At 45.8% G+C, this 18,290-nt stretch overlaps 1 protein-coding gene across 1 annotated transcript in view; it reads left to right on the top strand.

The window, feature by feature from the left end:
• GTF2E1 (general transcription factor IIE subunit 1) overlaps nucleotides 1–12,161 on the top strand; it is a 49,500-nt gene extending 37,339 nt beyond the window's left edge. Inside the window, exons 3-5 of the mRNA XM_054270062.1 lie at nucleotides 2,360–2,561; nucleotides 7,205–7,452; nucleotides 10,409–12,161. Coding sequence (XP_054126037.1) covers nucleotides 2,360–2,561; nucleotides 7,205–7,452; nucleotides 10,409–10,839 — 881 coding nt within the window. The 3' untranslated portion in view covers nucleotides 10,840–12,161. The remainder of the gene's footprint in view (nucleotides 1–2,359; nucleotides 2,562–7,204; nucleotides 7,453–10,408) is intronic.
• The last annotated feature ends 6,129 nt before the right edge of the window (nucleotides 12,162–18,290 follow it).

The following is an 18,290-nucleotide window of genomic DNA, read 5'->3' as shown; positions in this document are numbered from 1 at the left end:
GCTTTGGTGACATTTTCTGACCTCTTAAAAACTAACGAAAGAGGTTTGCAACTTGTAAATGCCATCTGCCATGGCAAAGCAGCTTCCCAGTTCTCTAATCACATATGCCTCTTGTGAAATGCTGCATCACCTTGAAAAAACTAGCATATTAATGGAGGAAGCTTGTCATTTCACTCATTCCCAAATTCTTTACATAATTCATCTATTAAATTTTCTTTTGCTTATTATGAACCCTGCGGGGTGGAAGTTGCAGCAAATACATGATAGCTTTAGGAGTTCTGTTTCATTAGAACTGTAATACTTTCTGATTTTTTGGTACTCTGAGTTGGAACCATTCTCCCTATGATCTTAATCTTTTGCAGATACTCATGGGGTTCACAGATGGAAGTGTGAAAAGTCTGAGTGTCTCAGGAACATGTAACAGGACTTGGGGGGTGTGTAAAAACAGGGGAATGTTCTTCATTAACCTGTGTTTGTTCCTGTGGTCCATTAAGGGAACTGAGATGTGCTAATAATTTTTAATTGATTCAACTTATGTCACACTGATAGCCTCGGATGTGGGATAAGGAGACCAAATGTTGGGTTCAATTTTTGCTGGGCTGACAGCTTATATAATGAACAGTTTGGAATCAGTAGGGACAGTTTTTACAGCCTGGAAAAAAAGAAGCAGAATGTTTCATGCTTGGATAGGAGAGAAGAGCATTTTATCCACTTGTGTTTTACTTTGCATAGTGCTGTTGTTGGCTGCTCTGGCTTTTGATTGTCAATAAGACAAACTTTCTAAAGAGAGGATTTATTGCAGGAAATGTGTCCATATTGTAGGGCACATACACAGCATGCATTAATTTCTGAGTAATAATGAGCAAAAGCTGCTTCAGATGGTGCCAGAGTACAGAACTGCATCTCTACAGACTGGTGAGAGGCAACAGATCTCCCTTCTGCCAAAACCAGTGCTTTTTGTGTTTGCTGAGACGAGTGTGAGCATTGTCTAGCCCTCACCACCAGCGCTGAAGAAGTTAGGTCTGTTTTTATTGCTGTATTACAGGCAGGGAAGGAGTTCTGCTGAAAAATGAAGTGACAACACTAGCAAGTCTGTGTAAGCAGCAAACCAAGATACCAGAAGCCGTGGCTTGCCAGCCTGTGCCATTACATCGTGCCCAAGTGCCCTGGGCAAGCCCTCTTCTTCTGACTGTGTTTGTCCATAACACTGGTGACATAGAAGGCTTCAATACTGATTCTAATTCTGATTTTTATGCATAAGATTATCATTTCTGTGGCAGGACCTATCCTCAGGCTTCTTATTGGTAAAAAGATCTTGTAATTTCTTCATTGGGGTATTGAGAGGTGAGGCTAGATGTGCATGGGTATCACAGAATGGATAAATAAAAAATATCACCCAGGGGCAAGAGAAATGAGGAAGCCTGTGAGCATCACTCTGGATGTCATGTTCTGAGGTGGCAGGGGTATGTTCTCAGTCCAGCACTTGCAAGACAAAGCCATCACAGTGTTCTGCCCCCTCCTAGCAGAGCAGATGGAAAGGTCCCACTGTGCACGTACCGCCCCAAGGGTCCTGCTCACAGATGGAGTGATGAAACCCAAAAGCTGCTGTGCAGGAGTTCAGTGGGCTTTTTGTAGCTGCTTTGCCATGTAGCCATTTCAGTCTGACCTGTTTTTAGAGATCCTGACAAGGTCTGCAAAACAAACTTATTTTTAACTGCTGTTCACATGATTCGTATCTTACCATTCGTAATTTTAAGAAGCTAATACGGGAGTTGGGTGGGATAGGTTTTTGCATTGGCTGCTCTGCAGTAATGACTTTTTTGCCTGGTTTGGCCCTGAAACAGAAGGAGAAGCCATCTCTTTTTTGCAGTAGCTGCAAAGTGACAAGGGTTTAGAATATCAGTTCCTGCAGGCTGGTTGGTGCAGTGTAAAACTGCACTGTTTTATTGTGAAATCAGCCTATTGGTGTGGCCTGGGAGATAGCAGCACGGGCACCTGAAACAGAAGATATTTGAACTCCTTAGAGGATGCTGTGTAGCTTTTTATCACAGCCCAGTCATAGCTGACATTTAAAATGTGCAGCAAGGAGGGAGGGGAGATTAGGAGATGTCTCAGTAGAGGTATTGCAGCCCATCTGGGCTTTTCAGAGCGAGAAACTGTACCCTGCTGGGTATCCCAGGCCGGTATCAAAATACTTCCTTTGCTGCCTGCTTGAATAATAACCAGGTACACCGTGTGTGGGAAGGGATTTTTGGGGCAGAAAAACTCCTTAGCATCCAGCTAAGGGAACAACAAGGCACTGTTGAGGAGCTGGGCCTGCTGCTTTCCTTCCAACACTGAGCATCTTCTCTGGTTTTAGGAACTTTCCGCTGTACGTTCTGCGAGACCGAAGTGGAGGAAGATGAGTCGGCCATGCCCAAGAAGGATGCAAGGACACTGGTGGCGAGATTCAACGAGCAGATTGAGCCCATCTACGCCCTGCTTCGGGAGACAGAGGATGTTAACTTAGCCTATGAAATCCTGGAGCCAGAACCCACAGAGATTCCTGCCCTGAAGCAGAGGTGGGAGCGTGCCTGGTCTTTCCTCACTGCACTGCTTCTTTGGAGAGTGTTCCTCTGCTCTGCTCTGTGGGGCTTTCCCAAACCTTGTGCAGGACTGAATTGTACAGCACCAACTATGCAAACAGCTGACAGATTGCCCCAGGGCTGTGTGGTTTAGAAGGAGACAGGGGGCTGTAACCATTTTTTACTAAACAGCCCTCTGCATGTATTTTTCTATGAGGTGGGATGCTTGAATTGCCTGCAGCTTGCCATGCTGCAGCTGGTATGCACACCAAGCCCTTGGCCCAATAGTTAAAAAATGCAGCTGCTTGATAAAGCTCTGAAGGTGCCACCTATGCTGTCTTCTACCTCTCAAATACTTATCTGTCATCTGTTCCTTTTGCTCCTACCCAGCTTTTGAAACGAAGCTATCTGCAATCCACACCTTGTATTTCAAATCCTCATATAATAGTATTCTAGTTTGAAGACATTACTTGTAATAAGCAGTTTTTTCCTTCTTGTTTTGTCCAACTTGTTACACACCTCTTCTTTTCAGGAGAAGACCATGTTGGAATCAAAAACTCCTTAAAATGTTCTTACCCATGGGAAATGACACTTTCTTTCAGAACATTCCTAGCTTTGCAAAAACAGATGATGTTTAAATAATGCAAAAAGATGTGGGGAGCTGTCAGTTTTGTCAGCTGTGGTGAAATGTGATGCACTTCTCTGTATTTAAAAAAAATTAATTATACACACGGGGGAAAAGAGCTGTACCATGAGGGGAAGCATTCCCACAGTGCCTTGGGGTGCTTGGCTTTAGTTAATAGGAGAGCAAGCAAGATACTCTTTTTTTCCTCTCAGGCTAACCTTGAGAAAGAATGTTCCTCATATATTCATGCTAGACAGCTTCTAATTAATATAATAAAAATTCTTTGTCTATTCATAGTCTTTTTCTAGCCAAGAAGGTAGCTATTTTTCCTCATCATTCTGATAGAAAAACAGAAGCAATATAAAGAGCAGAAGAGATTTTTCCAAGGTCACTCAACGTGTCTGTGGTGATATGGGAAATTCTTTGAAGCTTTTATACCCAAGCTGAATCACTAGACTTTTCTTTAAAATCCCCTTTTCAGTAGTTTAAGTAGTAGAACTGGGATAACCCTACCAAAAAGAGAGTAATTTTTTAGTCTTCCCTTTTTGTGTAGAGGAAATTATCACAGCAGAGGCCTGGTGCAGTCCCATGATTAAATCGCAGCACCCACTTACTTGACTCTTAAATACTTAAAAAACATTGTAAATGATTAATTACTCTGTGCAAGGAATGACAAAATAAATAGGCAGCTTTTTAAATGCTTACTTGAACACAACTTGCTTCAGCACATACAGTGATTTAATTATTTATTAACTCTTATTAATTCAAAGCAGTTAATTCCATGAAAGCACTGCTGTGAGATTTTTTTAAAGTGCCAAACCCTGGATTATTTACCCTCTCTGTTTTTATGGAGTCTTGAGAGTCTAAAATCATTGACAAAACTGACATTTGATGATTGTGAAACAAACCAAAAAGGTCACAAAATGCCTGCATCTTCTCTTTGCAGTAACTTGGGCAACTCCATGTGTTTTCAGGAGAGTTACAGCTCTAGGTGGCCCCACTGGCACTGCAGAACTGTCATTCTCCTGCCCTGGGAAACTGGGTAGATCTTCATTTATGTTTTCCTAAGAGGCTGTTAATTTTCTTAATCGTGGGAGAGCATGAATTAGCCCCACAGGTTTCAAAATAAACCTGCTTTACTTAAGCCCTTCTCCTTAGTTTTTGAAAAATTATGGATTTTAATAACCCTTCTATTTCCTTGTGTCAAAATAGCATGATTTCAGTTAACAAAAAAATCTTCGCAGAATTAATTTTCTGTGGTCATGCTGTCAAGAACCATGGGTTGTCTCTTGTGAAGTTGAAACTCTTAAGAGCAGCACAATGAAAATGTGTTTTTTTTTATCTCAAATGTGGCAAAAAAAGAGAGTTATCCCCATTATCCAAGACCTCTCTTAATAGTCTGGGCAGGATTGAGATGAAAATTCCAAGTTGTTTGCCTACTGCACAGCGTGGTTTCTGTGGGCCATACCTCAGCTGTGTCAAGGGCAATTTATGTTGCCTTTAAAGGCAGCTAAACCACTCATTAAGGGATTTCCATCGAGGTAAATAAAACAGACTAAATGTAGCCACTTCTGGGCCACTGAGCTGCCACAGTTCCTGCCTGCAGGGTGGCCGTGTGAAGTCTGGAGCAAGGTGGGGAAAAAGTAGTTTGTGGATCTAAGAGAGAAAGAGAGATTTAAGAGATCCCTTCATCTGCTCTGTGCTGCCTGTAAGGCAGCTCCCACACCTGTCCTTTTGTTGGTGCCTGGTCCTTGGTGTCTAATGCTGTACTTTGGAACAGGTTGCTCCACAGTAAGTTCTCTTCTTGCAGAATGAAGTGGTTCCCCTGCTCAGGTAGTCTTGGGGTGGTGCTCACACCTACCAACAGTGACATCAATTGAGGCACACTTGCAAAGCTCACTGGGGTTCAAATTCAGGCAGAAAGTGTCTAGATGGCTCCAGCTCAGTGTAGGACATTGCAGTAGATCTCATGAAGTAATTAGTACTGTAGGTGTCTCTTAGAAGTGCTACTTTCATTTTTGAAACGTTCCTGATGTCATGGAATAAGTGTTTTGCTGCTAAATGGTTCTGTGTAGGAAAAAAGTCAATTTCAGGCACACTCCCGGAGGCTTCTATGCAAAAGTATTATTAGGTAGTTCCTGGCACTACGGAGGGTTTAGTGTCACGCTGTAGTCATGGGGAGGGAGAGCTTGGGGGAGAGCTGCATTGTGCATCCTGTGAGGAAAGTGGATTACATAAAATCGTCAGGGAAACGCTGGTTAGAGATTTCTATTGTGTGGGAAGCAGAGTGGTGCTTTTCACAGAACACACGCCTGTCTTGGGGAGCTGAAAGGTACCAACACTTGAAATAACACGCTGGGGAGAAGGTCTCTGTGTGGCTCCTTGGGTTACATAAGCAATCCATGTGCATGAGCCTTCTGTCCAAAATTCAAGGCTGCTGTGAAGCTCTCCTAGCAGAGCTGGCTCTGCAGGATTGCTAAGGACACAAGACATGCTAACACAGATGCTGTGAAGTATTTTGTTAACAGATCCCAGCCATTCCACTACTGAGAGCCTGTGAGTAGCTCTTGATCCACACTGTGGCTGAACACACCAATATTTTTTATTTGGGGAAGAGCAATGTTCACCTACCTGTGTCATTTCCCCTCAGTTTACCCCTAAAAATCCAGCAGAATTAGCTCATCAAATAGTGGTAATGTCCTTACTGAACTAAAAAGCCCACATATTAGTCAGGTCTTCTCCAAGTGCTACTTTATTTTAAGCTTCTTGGTTGGAGAAAAGGTCATTGGGTAGACAGCAGCAACTGAACCATGCTCACTGATGACAACTGTCAGCTCAGCTGGCATCCTGGAGTATTCCTGATGGATTTAATCTGGACAAGAAAAGGAGTCAAGGCAGGGCTGTTCCTCATGAAAAGCTGTAGGTACCCCTGGCAATTGGATGACTGAAATTAGATGATCTGCAGTGGATTTGTTTCTCTGAAAAGATGAAATCTCATTCTAAAGTAGAGGAACAGTCACATTTGGCTTTCCCCACTCTGTGTACATAGCAGCACAGGCCAGGGTATATTTTAGGCTCGTTGCCATCATCAGTGTGCGGAAAATATTTCACCTGATAGCCTGTTTAGATCAGATCCAAGCAGGAATGGTTTTCTCCATCAGTCTCCTGAGCTAGAAGGAGCCCTGCAGGGAAATGTGCAGAGAGCAAAGGAGAGCTGGGCTTTGACTGCCATACCCTCCCTTCACGTGGGTCAGCACCGTCATTTCTCTACTTTTTCCACAGTGAAGACAGTTCTTCTGTCTCCTCCTGCACTGCATCAGCACACAAAGCCTTTTGTCCAGTCCCAGTCCTCTGATTTGAAGGTGCTTTCACCTCTTTCTTCTCTGCCTGGGCTCCCCAGTCCTCCCAGGGCTGCCTCTGTGGATAGTACAGATCTCCTGTGTAACACAGGAGAGATGACTTCTCAAGTGCATTGTCACTCACAGTTCAAGCAAAGGTTTGAATTGTGTTTTTCATGGTGAGTTAACTCCTTGAAGAGTCCTGTGATTAATAACAGTTCACAGCTCTGAGCATGCTGAGTCCCTGGGCCGACTATCTACCTTGGTTAGACTTCAGTGCTTTTTTAATGCAGTATTTGGCTGCTGTGTGAAAGCCAAAAAGAGGCTTCTCCAAATACCAGACTACTGTTTGTGTTTTGCTGCTGTGGCTTTTGTTTCAGGGAATTCTGGCATGTTATGCCTATTTTAACCAAAGTGCATTTGCATCTCTAGTGCTGCCTCTTATTTTCAGTGTCTGTGGTGGATGTTGCCAGGGCCCTATGTAGGGTTTCCCAGCAGAGATCCACAAGTTTCCCAAACCAGCAAGCTGGCACAGAAATTCCTGGCAGCACACGTTAGAACTGAGAATGAAAGTTCTCAGTGCAGATCATGATGGATAACTGACCATCATTGAAGTATTTTTGTCTAAGGAGGGGCTTGTTCTGAGAGCTGTTTTTCTCTCTTTAACTTCCATGTAGCAAGGAGCGTGCGGCCGGTGCTGGCTCAGGAGCAGCAGCTGGCCTTGCAGGGGGACACCATCGGGAAGCATGGACCACAAAGGGGCCATCATACGAGGACTTGTACACCCAGAACGTCGTCATCAGCATGGAGGACCAGGAGGATCTGAGCCGCTCTGCAGGCGAAGGAAAGCCAGCCCGGGAGAGACCCATCTGGCTGCGGGAGAGCACGGTGCAGGGGGCCTATGACCCCGATGAAATCAAAGATGGTAAGAAACTCACAGAGCACAAGTACTGCTGGGCTGGCACAAGGCCTTTACAGTGCTGTCCAAGCCATCCTCTGGTGTTTGTGTACAGCTGCTGCTCCCAACACTGGAGTGTCTGCTCCCCTCTGCTGTGCAAAGCACCTGTGTGTAGGCAGATGGAAAAATTCCTTAGATCCAGGATTGAAATCTAGGTCAGTAAAGCTGAGCTGTCCATGAAATTTTGTGGGGGCTTCTAAAATGTTAATTAAGTGTTATGTCTTCTACCTTGAGAGCTTATTGCTTCTAGATGAAGGTCTTTCAGTTTCATCTAGAAAGCTATCTCCCTAATAGGACACTGCTGAAAAATAACATTTATTAATGTTCAGTGACCCTGAAGTCTACTAAATCTACCAGCACTGTTTATATGCTCCCAGCCTTCTTGATAATTGTTTCTCAAAACTTGTTATGTATGAAGAATACTCAGAAATACAGCTTCTAGAAGTACAGTAGGAAGGTCTGTCACCATGACAGGCAAGTCTTTATTCCCTTCTGTTTGTTTCTCATTATCTCTGCTTTTATTTTCATTCATCTTGGGGTCAGGTTATCCACAGACCAATGGTCAAAATCTTATAACCATTAGTAGAAACATTCTGCTTTGGTATGTGTGCTGTTTAAGATTCCATGCCAAAAATGGAAATGGAGACCTTTTATGATTTTTTACAAGAGTGAGTCCATAGATAGAGTAATTTTAGGATTATGGATTGAAACTGTTGATGCCCTAGGAAGAAAATATGGCAAAAAGGAGTCATATGTGTGAGTATGTGACCCTGGAACTCGTGCCGTGTTCAGGAGAGGAGTGGGATATTTAGGTGTAGCAGAAACGAAGAAAATAGATGTGATATAATGGTCACAAGGTACCTAAAGAACTTGTTCACATGTAATGCTGTCAAGTGTATTATGGATCCCAAACCATTTTTCAAATAGATTAAGCAAAGTGAGATGATTGAACAACCCGCTCCTGCAGTCTGCAGCAGATGTTGTTGTTACTCACCAGCCATGGTGAGTTCTCAGCCCATTTTTCTGCTAGACATTCAATTCACCTGTAGTTTTAAATCAACTCCTTGAGACAACTTTTGATGTACACAGCATAAATGTTTCTCAAGAAGTCACTGAGGGACATGGGGGTGGAATATCTCCTTACAGGATGGTGGCATCACTGCTTAACCTCCTCAGCTACTGAAGATCAAAGAGGGAGCTTGTGAAAATAGCCTGAACAGGAAAGGACAGAAACTTGGGACCATTGACAGAAAAGATTCACTGCTTGGATCTGGCAGAAACAGTTCTGCAAGCAAGAGACAGCCCCTCTGAGCCACAAAGTCAGCCTTTGTGGAGCTAACTCTGGCTGTTGTCGTTTCACAGCTCTCAGTGTGATGAGCTATGTTCACAGAGATGCTCTCCTACAGCCTCTTCTGCTCCACAGTCACAAGCAGTGAGCTGAGCACACAACTGCCAACACGATGCTTTATTCTTCCTTTCTTTCAGGAATTTGGCAGTGCTCTAGTATTAGTAGTTGTAGCCGTCACCCATTACTACAGCTTTGTTTACAGTGGAAACAGAATTCTGGTGAAATAAGGTATGGTTCTCTGGGCCTTTATTTTACTACGTGAAAGGAGTGACCACAAACTACCCTGGAACTTATTTCCTTCATGTTATTTTTTAATCTCAAGGTGAAAATGTAACCAGCACATTTCTAACTGGGGAGGGAGAAGACTTGGGAGCTGCCTGCCTGGATGTGGTGCTGAAACCATGAGGGTCTGTGTCTTGGAGGAGTGGGCAAGTGGCTGCCTGTTTGAGGGCAGAATGCCAACACCTCAGCTCCAGCAATTGTTCATAGGCAGCATCTTTTGGTGTAAGACAGAAACTTTGCTACAGGGAGCCTGTCCTGCTTTTTAGGCCTTATTTTTTTTCCTCCATATTTAATTTTTTGTTCTGTTTTTTGTTTTGTGGTGTTTTTTAGATTTGGTTTGTTTCTTTTTTTCCAATACTCCCTGTAGTTCTTTTGGTGCTAGGTGGACTCACAGCCCTCTCACCAAAGGTAGGATTAGGAGAGGTTTTCTGTGGGATGCTACTTTTTGAGCAGAATTTTACCTTTAGAATCCATGAAATGCAGACATTCTGCCTACCAGAGCCATATTGAGCCCTCCCAGCTGTTGTTCAGCCAAGTTTTCTGAGAGAGGAGCACAGGCCAGGTGTGTCACTGGGACACTGCAGTCCCCTCCAAATAAGAGGAGCAGGTAGGGAGCTACAGGGACTGTCTGGGCTGTGTTTCACTTGGAGAGCAGGCACTGGTTAGTGCTGTGCTGCACAGCTGGGCTGCAGGCTGTCAGCTGCATCTGCTCCATGCCAGCACCACCTTCCTGTAAGGAGCTTTTCCCCTTTCTGCCTGGTGTAGGTGCACCTCTGAGCTCAGCAGGCATGGCTGCTCTAAATGTTGTTTCATAACACATGATTTCCACATATTCTTTGTCTGCCTGGATCAATTTCTTCTCTGTGTTAATCCTTGCAGGCAGGGAGCTCAGCAGGTTAGGGCCTGGGCTTGGGGTCTGCATTTTAAGGATTGCTTTGCTTTCTGCTCCACTGTAGAGCCTGAGTTTGACACCTCCCTGGGGAAGTCTTTTCCAGGTGCCTGCCCATCGTGCATTTGTTGTCTTCACTTTCAGTGTGCTCCTGGTCAAGGCTTCCAGTTGGGAGCCACAGTGACTCTTGGCCTCCCAGCTCCTAGGAAATGTCAGTACTTGCTCTGCCATTATGAAACATGACTGTCTCTGTCTTTGAAGGGAGAGGAGGAGTTGGCATAGAGCGAGGATGTGACTTTGTCAGCTGAGCTCAGTGGCAGTAATTACTGAAGGTTTAGAAAGCTCTCAGGGCCATCACACGGATCTCTGTGAGGAAATGCTCATTCCCTCGTGTCCCTTTGCAGGGGGCCGGGATCTGGATGCGTTCCAGGAGCGTGAGGAGAGCCGGGCAGCCCTGGATGACAACGAGGAGGTGATGCGTGCCCTGCTCATCCACGAGAAGAAGACGCCTTCCGCTTCCACCGTCACAGTCAGCGGCGCCGCTCCTCTCTCGGGCGGCAACGCCAGCGACTCCGAGAGCGAGACCAGCGAGTCGGAGGAGGAGTCCCCTCCCCGCCCCGCCACCGCCGCCACCGCAACCTACGGGCTGGAGGAGGAGGAGGAGGATGAAGAGTTCGAGGTGGTGGCAGAAGACCCCACTGTCACGGTGGCTGGGCGCCCTCATTCCTACAGCCAAGTGAGCCAGCGCCCCGAGCTGGTGGCGCAGATGACGCCAGAGGAAAAGGAGGTTTACATAGCCATGGGACAGCGCATGTTCGAGGACATGTTCGACTAGCTGTCCCTGCCAGGGCGTTTTTTTAAAGGTGACTTTTTAAGGCAGAGACTCTTTAGCAGAACAGAAGACTGGAGCGCATCTTCCCTCCCCTGTGCACAGGCAGGGTCACTGCAGCTCAGCACTGCTAATCTCAGGCATCCTGCTCGCCAGAGCGGGGGAGCAGCAGAGCTGCGTGTGCCAAAGCACACAGGGGAGAACGAGTCTCAGAAGTGAGGATGCTTGCACGGTAAAAATCTGCTTCAGGGTGCCCTGCACAGGCACTGCTTTAACCTTCTCCAAGGCCCTAGCAGCTCTTTCTCCCGATGGCTTTAAGTTGATTTTTGTTGCAGATCCCAGTGAAGTCCTCATCCCTGCTCTCAGGGGACACAAGGGCTCCGTAGTCTGAGCAGAGCCCTCTGCAGAGGAGGGCGTATGTAACATACAGCTGCCTGTGCTCAGTGAGGGGAGAGGGGAGGGAAATATTTGTCTGCTGATGGCAAGCTCGTACAGGGCTTGTAGCTGACCCTCTGCCAGCAGCCACTGGCCACCAGAGTGGCTCTTTGTAAGCAGGCCTGTAGGCAGCAACCTTTTCTTGCTCCTGTTCGCTCCCTGCTGGGACTCAGCACCTCAAGGTCAGGTGTAACTTGAAACAGGCAGAGTGAAAGCCTTGGCAAGCACACGCAGTCAGTCACTTCTTGTCAGTGTAACAAATGCCCTCCATGGATCTGAGCTGCCAGTGCTCTGACTTGCCAGGAGAAACCTTCATTTTCCAATATTGCTGCCTGTTGTTTCTGCCTAGCCCTGTCCATGAAGACGTGCAGACAGTTCACAGTGGGCAGAGCTGCTGTCAGGCGGTGCCAGAGAAGTAGCATAACTAAATTTTATCTGCAATCTCACCAGGGCTATATGATTTTAAAAGGAATTGTACAATTTTGAATTCTGCTTGGCACACTCTTACCACAGAAAGACATTTATCAGTGCCTATAGAGCAATATAATGTTTTTAATGTTTTTCTCTTTCAATTGAAAATGTTGCTTTTTTAAAATTGTTGTGTTTTCCTACACAGTGCTACAATAAAACAAAATTATAAAAGACTTCTGTGTTCCAGAGAGTAGGGGCAGCATTATGTGCTGTTCCACTTATATGGGCGGTACAAATTTGCTGCTCACTGAGACTGTAAATCTGTTTTATACTAACTGTGCTTTCTATGTTCTGCTAACCTTGTAATGCCTCCTTTGTGGTTTGATTTTCAGCTTCTCAATACTCTGAATGCCCTCTTTTTTAAATAGTGTTTTGAATTTTCTTTTAAGTCATTTTAAAGAGGAATAAATAAACAGAAACTTCTCCCCTTTGTCATGTTTCAGTGTATCTTGTGCCTAGTTGGGAATATTCTTTGCTTATCATTTTGATTTATTGGATTCAAGGAAAAAAAAACGATTTGAGGTCTCCTTTGAGAGGACCATTTGAAATCCCACTGCACATTGTTTCTCCTTCGCAGAGGTTCCTTGAATGCCTCCTGGTACCTCCTGCACTTCCAGGGTGGAGGTTTCATTGCATCAGTGCTGTGTACAAAACAGAGGCTGCTTTTGATCAGCGCTTCCATTTCTTTCCTCCTTCCTCAAGGAAAGCTTAGGCTGATGGTAGAGGGCTTGCAGACATGGTGCTGCTGGTTAAAATGGTGTTCTTGTGTAGACAGGCTTCCAAGATCTTGTATCAAGCTTCCAGATATCAAGTCACAGAGCTGATAAGTCAGATTCAGTGATCACCTAGCAGAAAAAAACGTGCTGTACCCATTCTGTCTAGATTTAATCTGGCTGAATTCAATATTATCACTGGAGAAAGGCAGGTAGATTTACAAGGAGCCAAAAGCAGAAACTGAGAACTAATCCTGAATACAGAAAACTGCTCGTGCTCTGAACTCACCAGGGCTGTATACTGAGTTTTCAGTTTGCAAAATCAAGCTGTAGGTTTAGTAAAGATGAAGTGAAGAAATAATCAGCATAAAAATCTATAAAGTAGTGGTTTTCTTAATAAACACATTTAATTGTGGTTTGTGCAGCTGTTGAGGTTTTTGTCATTCAGCAAGGCAGGCCCTGCACATGGGGAAATCAGAGTGGTGGTTGTGGGGTTTGCCTTCCATCTCTCATCCACCACATGCAGCCCTTGGGAGGACTGGAAAGGGCAAAGGTGCATGAGCAGATGCCATCACTGTTTCCTGCCCTCTCCAACAGTTCCTGGCATTAGAAAGGATGGCTGCCCTGCTCTGTTCCAGCCAGTTCAGGCTCCTGAAGGACAACCACACGCTGCTGCTTCCCTGTCATGACAAGCCTGGCTTCAACAGAACACACAGTTGATGGTGCCCTCTTTCTCTTCCTGCAGTGGAACAGAGCTCTGTAGGCATGGCAGGAGGGAAAAACAGCCTCTGCAAGCAAAGCCAGGCAGGTTGGTGCTAATGCAAGGGATAAAGCCATCAATTCTGAGGGAGGCCCAGCCATTTCCCCTGCCTGCTAGACCTCATGTGCTGCATTAACTCTAACCCAATAACACTGCCAAGCCTTCCTGGGTGGATGTTCTGTCTAACTCCATTCAAACCAGTTTCTGCTTCCGGCCTAAAGTGCATTTTATCTGATGAGTGATACCTGACAGTTCAAGAAGTGTTTGGACAACATTGTCAGGGATTTGGTGTGATTCTTGGGGGTGTCCTGTGCAGGGCCAGGAGCTGAACTTGGATGAAGCTTGTGGGTCTCTTCCAACTCAGAGTATTCTGTGGTTCTGTGGACGTATATGAGGGCAGGGCACTGGAGCTCTCTCTGGAAAGAGAACTGCATTTCCCAGGCTGCTCATGCTCCTCTTCCCAATGGTCAGAGGTGCCTCTCCCAGCTGGATGAGAATTGCCTCTGTTCCTGCTACCACTGCAGGTCAAGAAAACTGCAGTGGAGTTGTGCTCCCTGGCCCAGTGCAGAGCAGGCCAGAGCAGATGAGCTAAGTTGTTGATGGAGGGAATGTGCACTGTCAACCCTGAAGAACAGAAGCATTACAATCGTTTCTACTAAGCTTCCAAAAATTGGCTTCCTCCATCCAACTCTTCCTGTGCTGCTGCCTCCTTCAGGCTTGGATTAAACAGACTTGCTCTGTGAGAGTCAAGGGATTTGAAGATCCCCTGGAGGAATCCTAGAGGGCAGAAAAACAGCATCACCTCCTTCCTGAGACATCTGGGGAGCTGTGCCTCAGTGATGCCTGCAGCGCCAGGACATGCTGTGAAGTTTAAGAGGGCCTGGCAGGGGAAGCAGCCTGCTGTGCTTGGGTTTCTGTCTCCCACTGAGCCTCCCTAGGAGGAGAGAGAAAATTGTCTCAGGAATCAAATGCAAGACAAAGCCTTCATGGAAATGGAAAGGTTATGAGCAGGTGGAAGGACATGTCAGCAGCAGGGTGAGGCAGCAGGCAGTCCAGGGGCGGGCTGTGGGGGCAAAGCAGCAGCAGCCCTGTTCCTCTGGTGTGTGTCAGCAGAAACAAGGGGGGCTTTGGGACATGTCCTTTGGAGCAGGGACATGTCACACAGTGCTCCAGGTTATTGCTCGGGGCTGTCCAGGACTGGTACTGCTTTATCCCACTGGAAGCCTTGGGCTAGGTAACCATGCCCCAGGCTTGTTCACAGGAGGCTTGGGAATATTGATCTAAGCGTGGACAGCCAAGGATCCCTAAGCATCACAATGTGCTCCAGTTTGAAGTGTATTGACTGTGAGACAAGTCTCCAGCAGCAGAGGAGCTGGGGCTGAAGAGCAGCTTCTCTCTGCTGAGCTGCTTCCAGAATAATGATCAATATTTACAAAGTCCAAGGACATCATCACTCGTACAGCCTTGATAGGAGGTGTAGCCAGATGCTTGAATCTGGTTAAGATGTGAATCCACAGAAAGTCATGGAGAGGCCACTGCTAAAAGGAGAGGCAGCCCAAAGCATGGGGAGCAATGTGTGAGTGCTGGTGCTCTTGGAAAGCTGCCTGCCTGCCTGCCTGCTGGCAAGCAGAGAGCAGAGCACCAGGAGCACCAGACTGTTTGGGACTATAGTCCTGTCCCTGTGGCAGAGCTGTTTTATCTCTCTTTCAAAGATATCCAGGGAAATCTGGGCTTTTTCCTGTTTGGGATACCTAAATAAGCTGTCAGAAAGCAGTTTCTTATTTACCAGCATTTAGATTGAGAGAGAGAGAGAGAATGTATCTAATTTGTATTCAAACAAAAATCAGACTTTGGAAGCACCTGGTATCTCATTAAAAAACATTAAGGACAGTGAGTATTAGTGCAACCATCCTGAAGCAGCAGACAGTCTCTGAAGAAGATGCTTTCAGTAGAATAGGTATTTTTGCTTAAAATATATTTGTGACCTAAATATAATTGAATTTCCATGCCTTTGAACAGTGTGATGCTAATGAGGCAGGCAGGGGTGGCAGAGAGGAGGCTGAGGCAGCCGCATGGACAGCGCCTCCACTGCAGTGCCTGCGCTTGGCCCCGGCTGTCACAGCCACCCAGGGCTCACCTGGCAGCAGGAGGAAACCTTGGGCTGCTCAGCCAGAGAAACGGGCAGGGATCCAGCCAGGAAATGAAGGCTGATCAAGCGCTGTTCCACGAGCATTAATGTCTGTGTACAAAAAAAGGTACATCTGGCAAGGAGGAAAAATCACATCTCACCGACATGTGATTAAAGCCCTGACATGCTGCTTGTGCTTATTTTTCACCTGGAATCTGTATTGCCAGCCTCTGCCATCCCGTTACTCGCTGGAAGAAGGAGGGTGAGCAGTGGTAATTTTGCAGTAAGCTAAGCTCACAGAGCTGAGAAGCCTGGCTCAGTTCCTCCTGGTAAAGAGATCCTCCTAGTCTTAAGCATTTATTTTCTGCACTTCTGACAATGGAAGTCTGCCTGAGCCAATGCCAAATTTGCCGTGCTCTGGTAGCACAGTCCATGCTTTTGCTGTTTTCTCAGGGCATGCATTGTGGGGGGACAAGTCTGTCAGACACCACTAATGTCTGTGACCGGCTGACCTGGGTGTGTTTTAGGTTGCAGTGTCTGAACCAGCCCTGGCCCACATGAGGCAATGATTGCTTGGGTCATTTTGGTTGGATTATCCAAACCTGCCCCTTGCAAAGGTGCTGGTTGTTGTTCTCCCATCAGTCAGTGCTAATGGGCTGTCCCAAATTCAGTCTGTCTGCAATCACCACCAAGCAGCTCCAGCTTGTGCCATGTCCACTCCTGGGACCTGTGGCTCTCTCATTCCAGGTGCACCATGCAGGTCCTGGCCTTGCCTGCCTCAGCCTGTGCCACACCCCAGCAGAGAGGTTAATGAAAGGTAGGTTTGTGTCTTCTCCAGAAGTGAGCTCTGGCTTGGCTCAGGCCCCTGAAATTCCTGCAGTGGGTAGGAAACAGGCATCAGCCCCAGGCTGATCATGCATTCTTTGCTCCTTGAACTAGATGTGATTTGGTAGGAGTGGGTTTGATTATTTTTTTTAACCCTTTTTCTTTTTGTTCATTGGGAATATTTTGAGTTTCTGAATTTCTCATGTTTACCTGCTGCTTCTAACAAGAAAAAAACTTTTTTTTTTTTTTTTTTTTGTGTAAATGAGGCTGTAAAATCTTGGTAGAGAGACATATCTGCTCTCCCCACCCTGTCACCACAATTATTTTTTCATTGCCACACAGTGCTTTCTTCCCAGAAGATGTGTGCTTTCAGCATCTCTCAGCCCTTCTGGTGATGTCAGGAGATGAAAACTATTCCCAGTACAACAGAGAAGAGTAGAGGGAAATGGAGTTAGAGGGAAATTGGGCCTTAAGAAAATGGTGCATCATGAGAGAAATTTCACTCTGGCATACTCTCCCAGGCCACATGGGTGCTGTATCCAAGCACAGAAAAATACAATGTGATGAAGAAGGACTTGGCTTATGGTGCATTTACCCTGGTGTATTCCCTTGCCTCTGAGCCCATTAGGAAGGGTAATATTCTCCAAGTGTGCCAACTTCTTGGAAGTTATATAAAGGCATCAGGAAGGTCCCAAGTTTGCAACCAACTTCAGCAGGAGCTTGCAGGTCTGTTTGAATGATCTGACTCCTTCTTTTGCCATGCTGAGAGGTTTGATGCAAAAATACCTCACAGAAATTAGTTGGGAAACTGAGCTCAGTTGCGATATTAGAAAATATATTTTTCCTCAAATATTTCACCAGAATTTGTGCTCTCATGTCTGTGTATGAGAAACAAACATAAAGGCCTGTAGGGGGCTGCCCAGCCCTCCTCAGAATGTCCCCCTTTGGGAATGTTAACAGATAAGGACTTCTGTGTGGTTTAGGTAGAAGCTGCTGCCAAGAGCAGCAAATGACAACTGGAGTTTTTGTTAACTAGACAGTCACATCATTGCAGCTGTCTGAAGTGTGCACTAAAAGTGCTGATGTCCACAGACAGCAGACATGGGTTCTTACAGCTGAACATACGTCAAAATGCCAGATTTTCAGCTCTTCCAGTGTTGGGTTTGTTTTTCTTTAATTCTTTGCATTTTTTGCTTCTCATGCAGCAGGCTCAAGCACATTTTTGGTGCATACAGGTGCTGCCACAAACTAAAGACCTCCTTGAGGCATTGCTAATTCACATGCTAATGGTATCTGCCCCAGGAAAGGTGTGAGTCAAGCCATTAGAAACATGGAAGACAAGGCAGATGAATATTGTGGGCAGCAGTGCATTTGTTCAGGTGGTCAAAGCCAGTGAGCAGGAGATGAACAGCTCCCTGTTTGCAGAAAGTGTGTGGGGCACTCCAAGTCTGCAGTGAACATAAAACTGCTTTATGCCTAAGTCAGTAATAAATAGTGCATCAAGACTGGAAGTCTGTATGGGAGGGAAATAAACTGTGCATTACAGAGGGATTATTTATCCTTGTTGAGTAGAAAGGGGCAGTAAACCAGAACCTTTCTCTGTCCCATATGCAAGACCCTTTGGCAGATGAGGATGTGACAGTGAAGCAGAAATGGGAACCATTCTGACCTCACAGCTGCCAATGCATTGATCTGCACAGGAAATCCAGCACTTTTTAGCACTAGGGGAAGCCAAGTGTTCAGTGAGACCAGTGCAGCCTGTGCTGCAGCAGTGACAGCTGCAGAAGCACAGAGAGATCTGCTGTGATTCAATACTCATCCTTGTCCTCTCTGGTTTCTACAGGAGTCATGGCCATGCTGGCCATGTTCATGGAGCATATTACCAGAAAGAACTCAACGTAGAACGTGGTCTACTGGAGATGATCACTTTCCTTCCCTCCTGGCCTGGCCACTTCCTGCTGCTGCCTTCTCTTGTGTTTTGAAAAGGAAAAACATAAAAAATAATGAATTTTCCCTTTAAACTGAGATAACAAAACAAATGATACTCAAGCCTGCAGCTTAATGGCAAGGAGTCAAGGAGAAAAAGTGGTTGCAGATGACTCTCAGTCCATTTTGCTGATAACTT

Source organism: Melozone crissalis, unplaced genomic scaffold (assembly GCF_028551555.1).
Source record: "Melozone crissalis strain CALT ecotype California unplaced genomic scaffold, PUWL_Pcris_2 ptg000008l_1, whole genome shotgun sequence".
In the NCBI taxonomy this organism is placed as follows: domain Eukaryota; kingdom Metazoa; phylum Chordata; class Aves; order Passeriformes; family Passerellidae; genus Melozone; species Melozone crissalis.
Note: the sequence above shows the minus strand (reverse complement) of the source record. Positions and strands in the feature narration are given on the sequence as shown.